The sequence below is a fragment of the Emys orbicularis genome, chromosome 15 (assembly GCF_028017835.1).
Source record: "Emys orbicularis isolate rEmyOrb1 chromosome 15, rEmyOrb1.hap1, whole genome shotgun sequence".
Taxonomy (NCBI): Eukaryota; Metazoa; Chordata; order Testudines; family Emydidae; genus Emys; species Emys orbicularis.
Genome location: NC_088697.1, coordinates 26,657,183 through 26,673,050, shown reverse-complemented (window position 1 = coordinate 26,673,050; position 15,868 = coordinate 26,657,183). Strand labels below are relative to the sequence as shown.

At 45.9% G+C, this 15,868-nt stretch overlaps 1 protein-coding gene across 1 annotated transcript in view; it reads left to right on the top strand.

Annotated features, from left to right (window-relative positions):
- The window catches only part of SORL1 (sortilin related receptor 1), a 97,643-nt gene that overhangs the window by 58,324 nt on the left and 23,451 nt on the right, over positions 1-15,868 (top strand). Inside the window, exons 21-30 of the mRNA XM_065417108.1 lie at positions 62-200; positions 2,383-2,556; positions 2,745-2,858; positions 3,630-3,752; positions 4,984-5,103; positions 10,847-10,972; positions 11,382-11,489; positions 12,302-12,433; positions 13,625-13,756; positions 14,630-14,764. Of these exons, the coding sequence (XP_065273180.1) occupies positions 62-200; positions 2,383-2,556; positions 2,745-2,858; positions 3,630-3,752; positions 4,984-5,103; positions 10,847-10,972; positions 11,382-11,489; positions 12,302-12,433; positions 13,625-13,756; positions 14,630-14,764 (1,303 nt within the window). The remainder of the gene's footprint in view (positions 1-61; positions 201-2,382; positions 2,557-2,744; positions 2,859-3,629; positions 3,753-4,983; positions 5,104-10,846; positions 10,973-11,381; positions 11,490-12,301; positions 12,434-13,624; positions 13,757-14,629; positions 14,765-15,868) is intronic.

The following is a 15,868-nucleotide window of genomic DNA, read 5'->3' as shown; positions in this document are numbered from 1 at the left end:
GGTCATAATATTTGCCTGTCTCCACCAAAGCATGGACTAAGGAACAAAGCTTATGTTTCAGAATGAAATCTACTGGAATGATTGGTCGCAGCTGAGTATTTTTAGAGCATCTAAATACAGTGGGTCGAGAATGGAGATTTTAGTTGGCCGATTAAATGGGATCATGGATATGAAAATCTTCTACAGAGGAAAGACAACAGGTAATGTGGAGTGTGTGTAAAGACCTTTTCTAAGTAGACTGTAGGCTGAGATTTTCAAAAGCCAGCGAGGGTGTTTGGCTGCTTAATTCCTATTGAATGGGATTTGGGAGTTTGTCTATCTTAACTGCTTGTATGGCCCCCCATCATTATAGTATCTGAGTGCCTCACCGTCTTTAATGTATTTTATTCCCAGAACACCCTGAGATAGGGAGTGCTGTTATACCATTGTACAGATGAAGAAGTGAGGGAGAGAAATCACCCACGGGGGGCTGGCAAAGCAGGGAATTGCGCCCCGGTCTCCAAAGTCCAGGCTAGTGCCCTAACCACTGGGCCATCCTTCCTCAATTTTTTTGAGCCCAAATACATCCAAATTCCTTAGGAGACTTCGCAGCTCTCAGCCATAGTACTAAGCGTTGTCTGTCTTTTGTGAATGGTGCTTGCTGTCGGTAAATTTCAGCATGATAGAGGTACATCGCGATCTCTTTATCACACGTCCGCTTTAAACTCCTAAAATCTCTCTGTCACCTCGAGGTCGCTGGTTTGAGTCCAGTTCAGGTCTGGTTAGGTAGCAGTTGTTACCATCCGATAGCTCCTTAGTGACCTCCGTGAAAGGAATTGTTGGGTCTCAGGCTAAAGGGAAGGTGTGCACTCATTAGAAAACCACCGGCATTGCTGGAGTTCCAAGCGGAGAGGTCAGGGACTGAATGGGCTTTGAGAGTGAACTGTCTTTAGATGAAACGGTAGCACGAATATTTAGAGTTCGGAGCCATAGATTTGATAAGCCTGTAACTGAGAGGCCTCCAAATGGCTTAGAATGAATGTAAAGTAGCATCTTAAAATGAGCCCATCCGAGCAGAAAGTCACTGACCTCCTAGTTTCCAGGAGATGCTGTGGACTTCATCTGATCCTTCTGAAACAAAAGGCTGTTCAGTTGTGTTTAAGAAAACAAGTGCTCAGCCTGATCAGAAGGAGGCTGTTAAGTGCTGATTAACTAGCCCTTAGGTTGCTGTGTTCTGAAATGCTCTTGTTAGCATGGAAGCTGCTGATGGGAAGCCCCTCCTTCCGCTCTGATTATTTAATGAGGTTTATTAGCGAGCCTTTGGAAGGTAATGCTTTCTGGGGTTGCCTTCAAAAAGGTCTCCAGGACGGTGCTTCTCAACCCTTTCCAGGCTGCCGCAACTTGTCATGACAGGAAAAAGTTTTGGGACCCTCTGTAAGGTGTTTTGCCTTCTCTCTGCAGCATGAATCATAGAATCATAGGGTTTGAAGGGACCGCAAGGGGCATGGATTGCTTGCCAGAATCATCTGGGTTTATCTCAGTCAGTTTCCTGCCATTGCAGGGTCCTCGGGCATAGGTGCACCTCGGTCACTTCTATTCTCTGTCTGTGACACATAATAGTCTAGGCACCTGTGGGCTGTAATCCTTCAGTCTCATTTTCGCTGTTGAGTTTAGTGTGTTTGTGGTAGGTAGTTTTGGTGGCCTGTGATATGCAGGAGGTCATACTTCACGATTTGGTGGTTCCTTCTGGTCTTAAGCTCTATGACTCTTCCCATGTAGCTCTTAAGAAATGGAGGGTGGTCCCAAGCCTGTGTTGAAACTTGTGTTCTAGGGAATTAAATTAAATCTTCCCCAAGCTTGATGCAGAGAGAGAGAGCACTGCAGTCTCAGTGTTGGTTTATTATTAGTTACTATTTATTTGTATTGTAGCAGTGGCTAGAAGCCTCCATTGTAGACCAAGACCCCTTCGTGCTAGGCGCTGTACAAACAAAATAAAAATATGTTTTCTGTCCCAAAGAGCGTGGTTTGACTTCGCCATCTCATTTGAGGAGGGGAAAAAACTCTCCCTTTAATTATTCATATTTCACGACTATATAAGGCAGCGGGGGATCTGCGCTGTGTATCCTGTTTACTTATTAATCTGTAAACCACTTCTCACTAGGATCGAAGGGCCTGATCTAGTGTGGCACTGAGTGTGCATTCAAGCCCCATTGAAGTCAGTGGGAGTGGAGAGCGCTTGGCATCTCCCAAGCCCAGACTCAATACATAGCCAAGTGAAGCTGACACCCAGGTGCCCAGAGAGCCTGCGTAGCAGCCTGAATCAAGGGGATGACCGGAGATGTAGTGTCAGGTTCCCTGCCCTGTACTGCAGTGCCAGCTAGTTACTTTGTTCCCTCCCAACAGGGCAGAATGCCTGCATCACCAAGCCTTGCAGTTTGTTGTGTTTGCCCAAATCAAACAACAGCAGAAGCTGCAAGTGTCCTGAGGGAGTCTCCAGCAGTGTGCTCCCATCAGGGGAAGTGAAGTGTGATTGTCCACATGGATACGTGATGAAGAACACCACCTGCATCAAGGAAGGTAAAACCCTGTTTAACTCCTGCTGCTATTTAACCCTGAAAAACGATAAATTCTTTGGTTGGGAGATAGGTCAGCTTGACTTTACCTCTTGACCTGGAGCATAAAGCTTAGAAAGAGCAAAGATAATGGTGCTGTGCCTAATTGTAGCTTGTTGGTTTGTTTTTTTTTAAACACACGCTGGGCACTAGATAACACCTGTCTGCCTAACCAGTATAGATGCTTCAACGGGAATTGCATCAACAGCATTTGGCAGTGTGACAACGATAACGATTGCGGGGACATGAGCGATGAGAAGAATTGCCGTAAGTGTCCTTCTGTGGTCACTTGGTGTGTGTGTCCTGATCGGTAATCATTTATCAAGCCTGGCTGGGGAGCAAAATGCTTCAACCAGTGATGGAGAAGGGATTAGTAATAATGAATATGGTCTTTCCACCCTTCCTACAAGCCCTTGTGGCGTGGGATATCCTAATGAAGCTAGTTCAGATACATTCAAGGAGAAGGCCATCCTCTGAATGAAAATCAGACAAAGAGCCCAATGAAGGGAAGAAACAGCCATCTGGCCAAGCTGTCCCCAAGTCATAGAGGTGTGGCTCAGCCCATTACAGAAACAGGGCCAGGTTCAAAGTTAGGACCTGGATTTGGGTCCGAATGCCAAGCAACTGAACAATAAGACAAAGTCCAGGCCAAAACGTGTCCCTAGGCTTAGCTGCTCCTAAGGTTCCTGACTGATGGCTGCTTAGACTCAAGCGCCCCCCCAGTCAGGCCAAGCCAGCCATGATTCCTCATCTTTTTTTCTCTCCGGCTGGAGGGCACTTTCTCCAGGCTTGGTATTGCAGTGTGGCACTGGTTTCAGTCCCATCTGCAGGTCAGACCATTAAGCCCTTCCTGCCCTGAACCAGGAGAAATTCATCCAGCACAGCCAGAATCTGTAGCAAGAATAGCTCTGAGGAAGCTCTTTCCCTCCATTTGATTCCACTTGCTTTTATTTTAACATGTGAGTTTGGGTCACGGGAGGAATTATTTAATCGGTGGCCTTGAAACCTCTCTCTTCTCTCCCCCCCACCTTGTTTTAGCCACAACAGTCTGTGATAGCGAGACTCAGTTCCGCTGCCAGGGCTCGGGGACCTGCATCCCGCTGTCCTATAAATGTGACCTGGAGGACGACTGTGGAGATAACAGTGATGAAAGCCACTGCGGTAAGCGTGATAAGGAGCGAGCTGTTTGTCTCAGTTGGATGTCCTTTCTCTTCTCTTCCCTCCCCCCCTTAGGAAGAATATCACTGTTCTCTCCACCAGGCAGGGGGTGAGCCTGCCCGGATGGAGGCAGGGCAAGGCAGCATCTCTGGCTTTCAGGAGAGCACTGAAGGGGACCCACCTTGCGCAGTGTCCAGGGCTTGCTAGCCCCTCCCTGGATGCAGTCAGGCAGCTAGTGCAGATGTGATCCAGGGGAGGGGGTGAGATGCATAGGACAAAGGAGCAATCAAGTGCAATGACAGCCCATATCCACCCCACCCAAGGCATCACGCCTTGAGCTGGCACGGAGGCTCTGATATCAGATGTTCCCAGCTCCCCTCACCTGCCATGCGCATCTGCCATAAAACAAAAATAATCAAGCAGGGATTGAAAATTGTACTCATGCAGCTTCCGAGACTTTGTGTGTTCGGTCTTGGAGCAGGGTGAAAACACAGCTGCCTTGAGGCACCCAGACAGGGTAGACAGCTCCAAGATCTGGTATCTCCTAAAGCCACCGGGGCTACAAATTCAAGTGCTGCGGCAGTAGGTTCCCCTTCACCCTCCCCCAGTTGCTTCATACTGGTAAGAAATCTTTGGCCATGTAGCAGGTTCATGGCTGTCCCTATGCTGCACGTCATGAGCACAATAATAGCAGGGTTAGGACTCAGCCTCCTTCATTAACAGCACAGGCTCCTAACCGAACGGGGAGTCTCCCATTAGTTGTGTGCAGTCTAGGCTGTATGGCGCAGTGTCGAGCAGTTCCACCTCCATCCAGCAGAGGGCAGTGGTGAAGGCACACACTAGCCAGTTCATTGCAGCACTGCCTAAGGAGCTCAGAATCCCTAATTTCAAAGGAGATTCTGGCCTGATTTTCAAAGGCAGATGAGCATCTGCAGCTCCCAGCGTCTTGAATGGGTTGTGAGTGAGGCCGTCAACCTCTAAGGCGAATAGTTCCTGAGCGGCAGACTGTTAAATCCACGGCAAGAACAGAAAATGGGAATCAGAGTGACGTGGTAGCTTTTGATCTTTCAGGGCTAGAAACAATGCACTAAAAATACTTTCAAGGCCAGAACAAATTTTCTGAGCTGCTTCGGCTGCCAGTAATGAAATGGCCGTTCTTTCTTCTAAGTCAACAGCGTGTGTTCAATCCCCGCCCCCGATCACCCCATCTGAACTTTGGGTGCCTTGTTTGTAGAAGCTCACCAATGTAGAAGTGATGAATTCAGCTGCAGCTCGGGGATGTGCATTCGTCTTTCTTGGATGTGTGACGGCGATAACGACTGCAGGGACTGGTCAGATGAAGCGAACTGCACTGGTAAGCGTTGGGATGTGATCGAGAACCCTCTGCTGGAGTTGCTCATTGCTAGCTATCAGCTGCTGTGTTTTTAAAGGGTTTGCATTAGGATAGCTCTAAGCAGAAGAGCACATGCTGTGCAGGAAGGTGTCAGTTGAACCCTTCCGTTTCATAAGACTGAATCTTCCATTGCCCTATTGCTAATGTATTTTGTGCTAGTGGCTACTGCAGGGAAATCCTGATTGGCCGTGGCATAGAAGTTAAGATGGAAACACTGAAGCAACTAAAGGACTGAGCCAGCACTGACTGAAGTCAATGGAAAGATACATGTGGGCTTTGGACTAGATCAGCAGTTCTCAGGCTTCATTGCACTGCGACCCACTTCTGACAACAAAAATGACTACATGATCCCAGTGCCCTGTGTTACTCTAGATTCTAGAGTCCAGAATCAGGGGGCCCCACGCCACAAGGGACCCCACAAAACTAAGTTGTTTGGGCTTTGGCTTCAGCCCCGGGCAGCAGGGAGTCTAATGCCTGGCCTGGCAACCCCATTAAAACGAACTCGTGACCCACTATTTGAAAACCACTGTACTAGATCCTAATGTAGCAGCAACATGGGCTAGTGCAGGGGTCGGCAACCTTTCAGAAGTGGTGTGCCGAGTCTTCATTTATTCACTCTAATTTAAGGTTTCACATGCCAGTAATACATTTTAATGTTTTTAGAAGGTCTCTTTCTATAAGTCTATAATATATAACTAAACTATTGTTGTATGTAAAGAAAATAAGGTTTTTAAAATGTTTAAGAAGCTTCACTTAAAATTAAATTATAATGCAGAGCCCCCTGGACCGGTGGCCAGGACCCGGGCAGTGTGAGTGCCACTGAAAATCAGCTCGCGTGCCGCCTTTGGCACACGTGCCATAGGTTGCCTACCCCTGGGCTAGTGGATTGAGCGTGGAGCGAGAACCAATTTCTAATCCCAGTGCTGACAGTAACTTGCCGTGAGACCTTGACTAAATGGTTTAACTTCCATGCCTCAATTTCCTCATCTGTAAAAGGGGGATAATAGTCACCTGCCTTGCAAGGGTGTTTGAAGATGAGCACGTTAATGTGATTTTGAAAATAAGGTGCCTGTTAAGTATTTGTTCTAGCATGAACGAAGAATGCAGTGAGAGCCTTAGCCCTGAATCGTCTCTCTTCTTATCTGAAGTGCCTACCGTACCCTTACAATACTCTCCTGCATTTAACACATGCTCCAGGTTAGTTGGCAGACAGAAAATGTTGATCATCTCCCCTTTTTACCTTCTTAATATTTATTGGCAAACTATGGATCGTTTTGTGCATATGAAATACTGTCTAAAACTCAAACCGTGGTAGGAGCCCAATACTTATGAGTGACCCTACAATAACAAACCAGGGCAAATGCAAGCAATAGAGGAAATAATTTCAGGGAAACAAATTTTGGTTTTAAATTTCTGTAGGCTTATAAATAGGGGAAAACATTTTTGAAATTATTAAAAATAAAAACCTCTCACCAACGAATGCCCTTTTTGCATATAGCCCCACAAACATGTTGCTACATGCCCTGTTTTTCACAGGTGCTGAAAAACCTGTCAGTTGGAGCTGTGGGTGAACCCAGCATGTACAAATCGGGCCAGGAAACTAATAAGATCATATTCCTGAGAGAATAAGCATCTAGCTTACGATCTGTTGATTTTAGCAACTTAATCGCTGCGTTTCTGAAAGTGCTGACTGTTTTTTGATGTGCGCAGTGATTCATTTTTGCTTATATTTGCAAGATTGCACTGATGGAATCAAATCAACGTTGAGGTGATTCATCTGTAGTGCCGTTTACACCTGACAGTGCTTCAAAACTTGCTTAAAAAAATGTATTACCACACGGTCTGCTATAAAAACAGGCTTGCCCTACCTTTGAAGATCTGCAAAATAAGAAGGCATAATTGTACCCATTGGTCCTGAAGATCAAGATGTTAACTAATAAGAATACTTCTCCCTGAAAAGTGTTCAGTGGTTACAACATGTACAGTCTGAAAATAGCCCGGGTGTGCACTGACCTAATTTTACAGCTTGGACTCTGATTGTTTTGTAACAGTAAAACACATTGCAGAAAAGAAGGATTTTCTTTGCAATTTCTAAACTATTTATCTAAGAGAAGGGATGCTCAGCTCCAATAGCGACTGGCCTTCAGCATGGCCTTGCCTCTTTATCTAGCATTCCAGCTGGGGCTGTTGAGCTATAAAGAGGATGTAACTTATGCAGAGTCATGCGCTAAGGACCTGATTCCCTTTCACTGACAACTGATTTACACCAGTGCAACTCAGCTGGAGAAAATAGAGTCACTCCGGATTGACACTGGTTATACATCAGGCCTTGAGTTAGTGGACCTGATTCTCTACTCATACACTGGAGCCAACCCAGTGATGACAACAGAATTTACACTAGTGGATATAAGTGAGAAGAGTCCACACTTTACATACATTACATCTGCTCTGATATTTTCAGTTAAACAGTCTTCAAGTATCTACACAGTGAAGAGAATTCCGATTGTAGAAGGCTATTTAATCTAGCAGAAAAAGGTGTAATGACATTTGGTGGTTGGAAGTTGAAGCTAGACAAATTCAGACTAGAAACAAGGTGAAAACTTTTGAGGGAGGCCGTGGCAGGTTCCCCCCGGGGTGGCACCTGGAACTGAGCCCTCCTGACCCACCAGCCTGGGCTCCCTCTCACATTGTACTGCTGTGACAAGCCCTCCAGCGTGCACTTTCACTAGCATACATACAGGTAGGGACACACCCAGCTGCAGTTACATGCAGGCTCTCTGACCAGCCCCTGCATAGGAAGGCTACAGCTAAAACAACTCCCAGCTCCCCAGGCACACACCTCGTCTGGAGTATAAACACAAAATTATACCATCTTGCGCTGCACAGGGAACTGTACAGCATAAGCTCATAAAATTCACCCCCTCCCTCAATGTGGAGAGGAATATGCAACAGCCTTTGCACCTGAGTTATGGTTCCCACACACTTCACTCCAACTCACTGGTTTAGATAAAGCAAAAATAAGTCTATTAACTACAAAGGATAGATTTTAAGTGATAATAAGTGATAGCAAACAGATCAAAACAGATTACCTAGCAAATACACAAAAAACGCGAGCTAAGCTTAATATACTGAATAGATTGGATATGAATTAGCAGATTCTCACCCTAAGGGATGATACAAGCAGGTTGCAGATTCTTAAGGGGCAAGCTGCACTTGCTTTACAGCTTGGAATCCCCAGGTGTTTCATTCACAGGCTAGAAATCCCTTTAGCCTGGGTCTAACACTTCCCCCAGTTCAGTCTTTGTTCCTCAGGTGTTTCCAGGAGTTTCCTCATGTGGGGAGTGAAGAACCCCAGATGATGTCACTCCCTACCTTATATAGCTTTTGCATATGGCGGGAACCCTTTGTTCCCAAAGCTTGGTTCCCAGACCAGTCTGTGGGAAAATACTGACATCCCAAGATGGAGTCCAGAGACATACGGTCTCATCACACGTCCCTGTAGAGAGTCATAGCAGCCATTACTCAGAGGCTGTCAGTACCATTTTTGGGAAGGCTCCCCAGGTGGGAGATAAGCTTCTCCTAAGGGCTACTGTTTTTTCCTAATGGCCCATTGCCCTGAATAGGCCCTTCCCCACCCACTATCTAGACTGAAAGCCTCTTGTCTAGTGGGCGTTACCCAGGTATAACTATATTTGAAATAGTCACATAGTCAATATTCATAACTTCAGATACAAAAATGATACATGCGTATAAATAGGATAATCACATTCAGCAAATCATAACTTTTCCAATGACATCTCACATGACTTATCTCGCATAAAATACAGCATAATTATTTTATTATATGATTATGACCTATCACTATGAAGGTGCAGTGTCACGGAGGCTAATTAACTTATTTAGAGATGTGGTGGATTCTCCATCACTTGAAATCTTTAAATCAAGACGAGCTGTCTTTCTAAAAGATATGCCCTAACCCAAATAGAAGCTATAGGTTAGATGCAGAAATTACTGAGTGAGGGTCTCTAATCTGGTTATACAGGAGGTCAGATTTGATGATGAGAATGGTCTCTTCTGTCCTTAAAGTTATGCAGTGTAAATTCCTCAGTGTTTAAATGCAGTTTTCCAAACATATATATTTTTAAACAATAAATGTCCTGGTTCTGGATCAAGTTCTGGAGAACTTACGTGAGGAAACTCCTTTTTATATCAATGGGAGTTATGCTTAAACCATAACCACAGAATCTGGATGTATGTAATTACTAAATCCATTACAGAATTTCATCAGCTTCAGGTACATATGGTTGGAATTGTTTAGCTTGGGGATTCCAGTAGTTGGTATTCCAAGTGTGTGGGTGTGAAAGGAGATATATATTGGTATCGCTGATCTCTCATGACTTTCTGAGCGAGAATTACCAGAGGAAGAAGTGAACCTACTTCAAAAAGTGTATTGGTTTTTTAAGCTTAAAGTTGAAATTATCGATAAGAATCACAATTATTTGAGAAACATGTCTAACTCAGCTGGCCGCATTTATTGCTCTTATCTAAAATAATTACATTTCACAGTGAATACCTAATAGAATATTAGTACCAGACAACTGTAGTATTTTAAAATATCTGGAAGTGCACGTCACTAGCTAGGCTAAAATGTAGTAGCATGCAATTTAATTAAGTCAAATGTTGCTCTTTTTCTAGATAATGAAGAGTATTCTCTCATGTTAGTGTGGTTTTTTTATTTGAAGAGGTACGGCATATAAATTAGGCTCCAAAATGACTTATTTAAAAAATATATATTTTAGGTGGAGATTTTCAAAGTGGGAGCCTAAGGGAGGTGGGTGCCCAAGTTCCATTGATATCCACTGGGAATTGGGTGTCTAAGTCTCCTAGGAAGCTTTGAAAATCCCATCTTAAGTATAGTTAAGAATAACTTTGAGAACCTATTTCAGAGTAGCAGCCGTGTTAGTCTGTATCCGCAAAAACAACAGGAGTACTGTGCCACAAGTACTCCTGTTCTTTTGGAGAACCTAAAATACAAACAAGTTCTCTTTTTTGACACTCAGTGCCAAGTCAGACATTTGTGTGCAGATCCTCCTTGCTAGCAGATGGCAACAGTGCTCAAAACCCTTTTGGTGGTATCCCCCATATATAAGGAGGGGTGCCAGCTCACCAAGGTTTGTAGGTTGCTGTTCCAGCAAGGGCCAGACATCATTACCTTTGCCAGCTGACCCAAAGGACTGAAACGATAAGAAAGGGCTGACTCCAGAGATCTCAGAGAGCTTTAGAAACATTCGTTAACCTCCATAGTCAACCTTATGAGGTACAGTAGATTGGTAAGTACTGTCCCCATTCTACAGGTGGGGAAACTGAGGCACAAGAGGATAAGATGACGTGCTCAGGATCCCAGAGCAAGTCAATAGGCCAGCCAAATAGAACCCTGGAGCCCTGACACCCATTAGAGGACGATAAATCAACATGTAGAGTGCCTAGCACAATGGAGTCCTGGCCCGTGACTCTGGCTCCTAGATGCTACCACAGTACAAATAATAATAATTAATAATAGTATGTATGTGAACATATATTTAAATGTGTCACAAATAAACTTAACAAAAGAAAAGAATGGTGGTTTATTTACATGGAGCCCAGTTCAATGCCTCTTGAAATCAATGAGTCTGTAAATGCTTTCTTTTTTTCTATTTGTTTTCAGCAGTATACCATACATGTGAAGCTTCCAGTTTCCAGTGCCACAATGGGCATTGCATTCCCCAGCGGTGGGCATGCGATGGCGACGCCGACTGCCAGGATGGCTCCGATGAGGACCCTGTCAAGTGTGGTGAGAGCTCTCGTCTCGCCTAAGGGGTGGGGGGAATTACGGTGGTTATTTTCTAAATCATTGGCCTATCGTCTTATGGAATGGAAACTAGCTCTGTCACTCTTAAACGGATGCAACAGAACAGCAGCAAACTTGGGGAGCCCTAAAACCACATCATTATTGATTGGTTTATTGTGGCACCCACCCAAGACCAGGGCCCCTTTGCGTGCGCAGTCCCTGCCCCAAAGAGCCTCCAATCTAAACAGACTCTATGGACAAAGGGTGCAGCTGATTCTGGGGTTTGCTGGGGGTTGTCGAGTGCCCCTGGGATTCGGCCACTCCGGACTAACAAACAGAACCAAACTCTAATTCCGTTCCTATGGGTTGAAATTTTTCCATACTTAAGGCTGTTTTTTCAAATGAATTTTAGAAAAAAAGTGCAACGGTTTCCAGTGTCCGAATGGAACCTGCATCCCAAATAGCAAGCACTGTGATGGGCTGCATGACTGCTCCGATGGCTCTGACGAACAGCACTGCGGTGGGTACACACAGGGACTCGGAATTTGCAGCACCAGATGGGTCAGTTGAATAGCACATCCCGTCTGGAACAGGGATGAACACCTCATGCTTCAAAGGAAAGCAAAAGCCCCCTTTATAATGTACACAGCCACCCAGGGCCGGCTTTAGGCCGATTCCCCCAAATCGGGCCCCGCGCCTAAGAGGGCACCACGCCTGCGCCTAAGAGGGCCCCGCGCCCTAAAGAAGAGCGCCTAACTTAGGCACCTTTTTAATTTTGTTACTCATCCGGCAGCGGTCCGGGTCTTCGGCATTTCGGCAGCAGGTCCTTCAGTGCCGCGGAAGACCCGGAGCGAGTGAAGGACCCGCCACCAAAGTGCCGCTGAAGACCCGGACCGCCGCCGGGTATTTGAATCGGGCCCCGCACTTCCTAAAGTCGGCCCTGCAGCCACCTATGTAGCTCTATAGACAGGGTGGCAGGCGATTCCTTCTTGATACCTACTGCCTATTGCTTTCACCCTGACACATGACACAAGATAAGCCTGAATAGCTGCATAGCTTGTATTATTGGTCATCAGAATTATCCAGCGCTTGATAAGATCTAGCCACTGTATTTGACTCTCTGTAAGCCAGAGAGGGTGGTTAAGTACACAGATCAAACAACAAAATAACTTTGTGTACAGCGTTGTTATTATGTATTATTTGTATTACCATAGCACGTAGGAGCCTAGTCACAGACCAGGATCGCATTGTGCTAGGCATTGTACAAACGTTTCTTACTGCCATGCACTGAAATGCTGTCATCCCCCCTGCAATCCCTTTTGATTCCCCCAGACCCTCTGTGCACGCGCTACATGGACTTTGTGTGTAAGAACCGGCAGCAGTGTTTGTTCCACTCCATGGTGTGTGATGGCATTGTGCAGTGTCGGGATGGCTCGGATGAAGATGCCAACTATGCTGGATGCTGTAAGTGTGTCAGTAATACCAATAACCTAGCAGTTACCTAATACCTAGCGCTTTTCATCAGTAGATCTCAAAGCACTTTACAAAGGTCAGTACCATTATCCTCATGGCGGGAACGGAGGCACTGGACAGTGAAATAACTTGCCCCACATCACCCAGCAGGCCAGTGGCAAAACTGGGACTAGAAACCCTGGTCTGCAGAACCCCGCCCCAGTCCAATGTTCCATCCACTAGGCAACACCGCTCTGAAGAGATGCCAGAAGGGAATAAATAAGCGTCCTTAGGGGTTTAGTGTGTCATTCCTGGACTGTGTCAATGACATACCAAGCCACTTGTATTTAAATCAGGCCCGTTCTGGATGTTAATGATCTGAGTAGCATTTTGTTGACATTAAAAATCCTGGTTTCTGTTGGTTGCTGTTTCGCGAGCGCTGTCACCAAAATCCAAGCAATTACGTTTTATCCGTGGGATGCTTATAGTCCAAGTTCAATAGGACCAGTTGTTTCACCAGCGTGTTTGACAAAGCTGGGCTTTTGGCCCATAGGACTCTAACCTGGCTTTTACAGCCAGCGGCTGCTTTGGGGCCAGTGGGTGCATGCATCCTCCCCCGCAGACCATTCCAGCTGAGTCCGTGTAATGCCATCCAGCTGGAGTAGTGTGTGAACATAGGGACTGCCAGACTGGACCAGTGCTCCATCTAATACTGTATCCTCTCCTCCAGTGGCCAGTGCCAGAAGCTTCAGAGGAAGGTGCAGGGAAGCCCATAACAGACATTTATGGGCTATTCTGCCTGCAGAGGATGTTTCTTCTAAACGCTAGGCAGTTAGTGTTTGTTTGATGTCTTGCTGCTGTATAAGGAATATGCTTCAACTCTTTGTAAAGGTGCAGCGGGTGCTTCCTGTGCATCAGCCCCATTCCATCTGCCTGGCCGGAAAGCTGCTCCATCTCTTACAGGTTGCTAGCAGCATTGTCTATGTGAAGCAGTGCCAGTCCTTGCAGGCCAGATGCACAAGGAACCAGGATCTTGGCTGCCTCTATGCATTCTGCAATGAGGCAAGCTGGATTCTCTGTGCCCGGCCCTCCCCTCCCCACAGCTAGCCACGCTCTGAGCCCTTCGCCTTTGTACTAAAGCTCTCAGAAAGAACAGTTGCATTTGACTTTTTATTTTTTTTAACTTCGCTTTGTCCTTTTTAGCCCAAGACCCAGAGTTTCACCGGACCTGCGACCAGTTCAACTTCCAGTGCCAGAATGGCGTGTGCATCAGTTTGGTGTGGAAATGTGATGGGATGGATGATTGTGGGGATTACTCTGATGAAGCAAACTGTGGTGAGCAGAGAGGATCATTAACCCCTCCTACCCCAGCTCAGTCTTATTTTGAGTATTAACAGCATTGCCTTCCCCTAGGATACCGAGTGGTCACCATGGGGAGGACTGCAATCACTTTATAGAGAGAGAGATGGATAGCGTTTTTTATTTGTAGATTTCAATGTTTTAACAAAGGAGATCAGTATCATTATCCCTATTTTACCATTAGGGAATCTGAGGCACCGAGCAGTGACGTAGCTTGCTTAAGGCTACCCTGCAGTCCAGTGGCAGAACTGCAAACAGAATTCGGGTCTCCTGAATGCCAGTCCCGTGTCTGTCCACTAGACCGTGCTGCCTCCCATGACCATATCCATTGAGTTCTTGATAATCTGATATCATAGGCCCTTCTCTATACTATGGCTGACTTGAAGCCATATGTGAGCACATTTGCTGCACAGATTCCCAGTCCAGTGCAGACAGGGGTCTTATATCTGAGAGCAGGGTTAGTAATTATAACCTGCAAGCCTTAGGAAAACATGCACAGCCAACCACACGTTCAGACTGTGTTAGCCACGTTCTCCACTCCATTCTCCCCGCCTCAGCTCTTGCCTTACTGTGCGAGATCTGATTTTCAAAGGTAAGCTCCGTGGAGCAGAGGCTGCTTCTATTACCTGTCCATACAGCATCTGGCCTGCTTTGGGTGCTGCGTAAATAACAATGACTAAACCATAGTGGAGATTGTGAGGGATCGGGGGTTTGCTTATCAGGAAAACAGCGCTGCGTAGGTGAGCTATGGAGCACCACTAGTCAGTGTTGAGCTGTAGTGTGGACAGAACCTGTGTCACCGAGGAGTCAGGAATGCTGGACCTCATGACAATCTCCTGTCATTGTTAGAAAACCCAACGGAAGTGCCGAACTGCTCTCGCTACTACCAGTTCCAGTGTGAGAATGGCCACTGCATCCCTAACCGGTGGAAATGCGATGAGGAGAATGACTGTGGTGATTGGTCTGACGAGAAGGACTGTGGGGGTAAGAGCAAGGGTGGCTGCTGCCTCAGTTATTTATTCCATAGATTATAAAGCCAGAAGGGACCGACTGCGCGATCATCTAATCTGACCTCCTGCATAACACAAGCCATAGGACTTCCCTGAATTAATTCCTGTTCGAACTAGAGCACAACTTTTAGAAAAACATCCCATATCTTGATTTAAAAATTGCCAGTGATGGAGAATCCACTACTATTAGTGGTCAATTGTTCCAAGGCTAATAACGCTCACTGTTAAACATTTACACCTTATTTCCAGTCTGGATTTGTCTAGTTTCAACTTCCAGCCGTTGTTATACCTTTGTCTGTTAGACTGAAGAGCCCATTATCAAATTTTTGCTCCTCATGTAGGTACTTATAGACGGTGATCAAGTCACTCTTTAACTTTCTCTTTGTTAAACTAAATAAATTGAGCTCCTTGAATCTCTCCCTCTAAGGCATGTTTTCCAATCCTTTAATCATTCTCATGGGTCTTCTCTGAACCTTCTCCAATTTATCAACATCCTTCTTGAATGTGGACTCCAGAACCGAACACAGTTTCTAGCAGTGGTCGCACCAAGGCCAAATGCTAAGGTAAAACAGCCTGTACTCCTACCCAAGATTCCCCTGTTTATAAGTCCAAGGATCACACCTTAGCCTTAATGGCCACAGCTTCACAATGAGAGCTCATCTTCACTTGATTATTCACCATGACCCCAAGGGTACGTCTATACTTACCTCCGGGTCCGGCGGTAAGCAATCGATCTTCTGGGATCGATTTATCGCGTCTTGTCTAGATGCGATAAATCGATCCCGGATCGATCCCGGAAGTGCTCGCCATCGACGCCGGTACTCCTGCTCCGCGAGAGGAGTACGCAGAGTCGACGGGGGAGCCTGCCTGCCGCGTCTGGACCCGCGGTAAGTTCAAACTAAGATACTTCGACTTCAGCTACGTTATTCACGTAGCTGAAGTTGCGTATCTTAGATCGAAGTAGGGGGTTAGTGTGGACCAGCCCCAAGTCTTTTTCAGTCACTGTTTCTCAGGACAGAGTCTCCCCTCTTGTAAGTACGGCCTACATTCTTTGTTCCTCAATGTATAATTTTACGTT